Source organism: Priapulus caudatus, unplaced genomic scaffold (genome assembly GCF_000485595.1).
Source record: "Priapulus caudatus unplaced genomic scaffold, Priapulus_caudatus-5.0.1 Scaffold1576, whole genome shotgun sequence".
Taxonomy (NCBI): domain Eukaryota; kingdom Metazoa; phylum Priapulida; class Priapulimorpha; order Priapulimorphida; family Priapulidae; genus Priapulus; species Priapulus caudatus.
In genome coordinates, this window is record NW_014578637.1 from 7,849 (window position 1) to 10,502 (window position 2,654).

Here is a 2,654-nt window from a genome sequence, read left to right on the forward strand (position 1 = left end):
AGCTGACTAATGGAACTAGCTCCGATAGGACTCGGCTCTCTGAGGAATATTGGTTCCTCGGGTAGGCAATCCGCAATATCCCCTTTCAGGCAGTAATATAACACTTTTGCAACACTGCAAGATTCCGTGTTTATTCTAAAGATGGTGGTTACACAAGAGAGCGAGTACATCTGGTCTTACGTCATACGTTGATATCAAAACGAGGCTGACTACTCGACAGCTAGATCGATATCATTACAACTTCCCTTTTTATCAAAGAGATGATGTACATTACATTATTTCAAAAACTCGGTCTCTTGAAATGTCAAATATACTCAATGTCTGCTGGTAAATTAAAATATGAAATAAAGCATTTACTGAAGGTTATTCTGTAGTCTCTGGTTAAGTGTATTTCACACCACAAATTGTAATCACTAAAAACTCAAACTACAGTCTTTGATATAACTCCACTGAACTGCTTTTCATCACTTATACAGTATAGTCCAACATTGAAAATTGACTTCAACAGAATTGTCAGTTATTTTGAAAACTCTAGTTGTTAACACACAACTCCAAACTGAAAATTTTACAGATCTACATTATTACAGATCAGAAATTAAAGTACATATATCTGCTCATGAATAATAACAGTTTTAACACACACTATACACATCATGTCACATAGTCTTTGAATCTGATTGGTTTTCGGATTTCTCGACCACTGGTTCGAACAGATTCAGTTGCGGTCGGCGTCATCGTGTTTGTCGGCGAACGAATATCAGGTGGCGGGACTGCTGTGGGCGGCGACACATCCTCGATATGATGACGGAGTGCTGGCTCGTTAGTCGACATTAGATGACGTCTGTTGCGCCGATATGTACCACCGTCTGGAGTTTCAACCACGTACGATCGCGGATACTTTGTTTTCTCGACTACAGTGGCTGGATGCCATCGATCTCCTTGCTGAATTCTGACAGTGTCACCTGTCTCCAGAGCTGACAAAGATTTAGAACCTTTATCAAAATAGGCCTTCTGGACCTGTTGCTTTTTTCTAAGCTGTGCCTGAACTTTTGTCGGATTAATTGTTCCTGGTTGAAGCTGGGCACTTGTCATCGGAATTGTTGAACGAAGTCTGCGTCCCATCAACATTTGGGCAGGCGATCCAATTCCGTCCAACGGGGTGTTTCGATACTCGAGGAGACCAAGATATGGATCTTTTCCATCTTCTTGTGCTTTCTTCAGCAGCGATTTGACTGTGCTGACAGTTTTTTCGACTAAACCATTAGCCTGGGGAAAATATGGACTTGTCGTCACGTGTACGAAACCCCAACTTTTGGCAAAGTCTTTGTACTCATGTGAAGAATATTGTGGTCCGTTATCACTTCTCACCTCTGCAGCTATACCATGTCTAGCAAATACAGATTTTGTGTGCATGATAACTGTGGCACTCTTGGTGTCACTGAGCTTCGCAACTTCGAAATATCGCGAATAGTAATCTACTATAAGCAAGTAGTTCTCACCGTTCAAAGTGAATAAATCAGTGGCGACCATTTCCCAAGGTTTGGTGGGAATTTGTGAGGGAATCATGGGTTCCTTTTGATTGGAATTTCTGTGTTCCAAACAAGTCGAACACTTGGAAACCATGTCCGCAATTTCCGAGTTCATCTTTGGCCAATACATAATGTCTCGTGCTCGCTGTCGTGATTTCGCAATGCCCATGTGTCCTACATGGATGCGGTCAAGCATTTCTCTGCACATTGATCGTGGAATCACGATAGTTTCCCCTTTCATGATGATCCCATCAATATAAGAGAGTTTATCTCTACAGTTCCAATATATGGTCGAATTTCAAATGGAACCATCTACTTGTTTTCTGGCCAACCATCATTGATAGTTGTTTTGAGCGTCAACATGCACTCAGATTTCGCTGTTTCCGTGCGAATCTCCAACAACTTGGGATCTGATACGGGTAGGTTAGAAATAACCGAATGCACATAACACTCAATGTCTTCCTGAATATCCGTATCCTCTGAGGTTGGGAGATATGCCCTAGACAATGTATCTGCAACTACAAGCTCTTTTCCAGGTTTGTATACAAGCGAGAACGTATACTTCTGTAATTGTAGCAGCATTCTCTGCAAGCAAGGTGGTGTGGCGGATAGTGGTTTCTTCATAATGAATTCTAATGGACGGTGATCAGACTCGACTACAACTTCTTTGCTGTAGATATACTGATTGAAACGCTCCAAACTGAAAAGTATGGCCAACGGTTCTTTTTCAATCTGAGCATAGCGTGTTTCAGTTTCCGTCATTGATCTCGACGCGAATGCTACTGGCTTATTGTCCTGGAACAACACTGCACCCAAACCCGATTTAGATGCATCGCAACTGATGGTGACGGGCTTGTTCACGTCGTAGAATTGTAGCACAGGTCCCGGTTCACGTGTCAAGATTTCCTTGATTTCTTGGAAAGCTTTTTCTTGTTTCTCTGACCAATGAAACGCCACATCTTTCTGTAGAAGTAGTCGTATCGGTTCAGTTATTGTTGACAAATTTGGGACAAACTTTGCGAGGCAGTTTACTGTTCCGAGTAAACGCTCAACTCCCTTAATTCTTGTCTTCTGGTGGCGGCATTTGTGCGATTGCCATGATTTTGCTTTCGTCAGGTTTCACTC

At 42.1% G+C, this 2,654-nt stretch overlaps 1 protein-coding gene across 1 annotated transcript; it reads right to left on the reverse strand.

The window, feature by feature from the left end:
* Nucleotides 1-651: 651 nt before the first annotated feature.
* LOC106817043 (uncharacterized protein K02A2.6-like) lies at nt 652-1,770 on the reverse strand. Its single transcript, XM_014821691.1, has one exon. The coding sequence runs from the start codon at nt 1,768-1,770 to the stop codon at nt 652-654; it is 1,119 nt and encodes a 372-aa protein (XP_014677177.1).
* Nucleotides 1,771-2,654: the final 884 nt, after the last annotated feature.

Excerpts from the sequence above, each read along its gene's own strand:
- LOC106817043 (XM_014821691.1), bottom strand. The coding sequence starts at position 1,770 with ATGAAAGGGGAAACTATCGTGATTCCACGATCAATGTGCAGAGAAATG.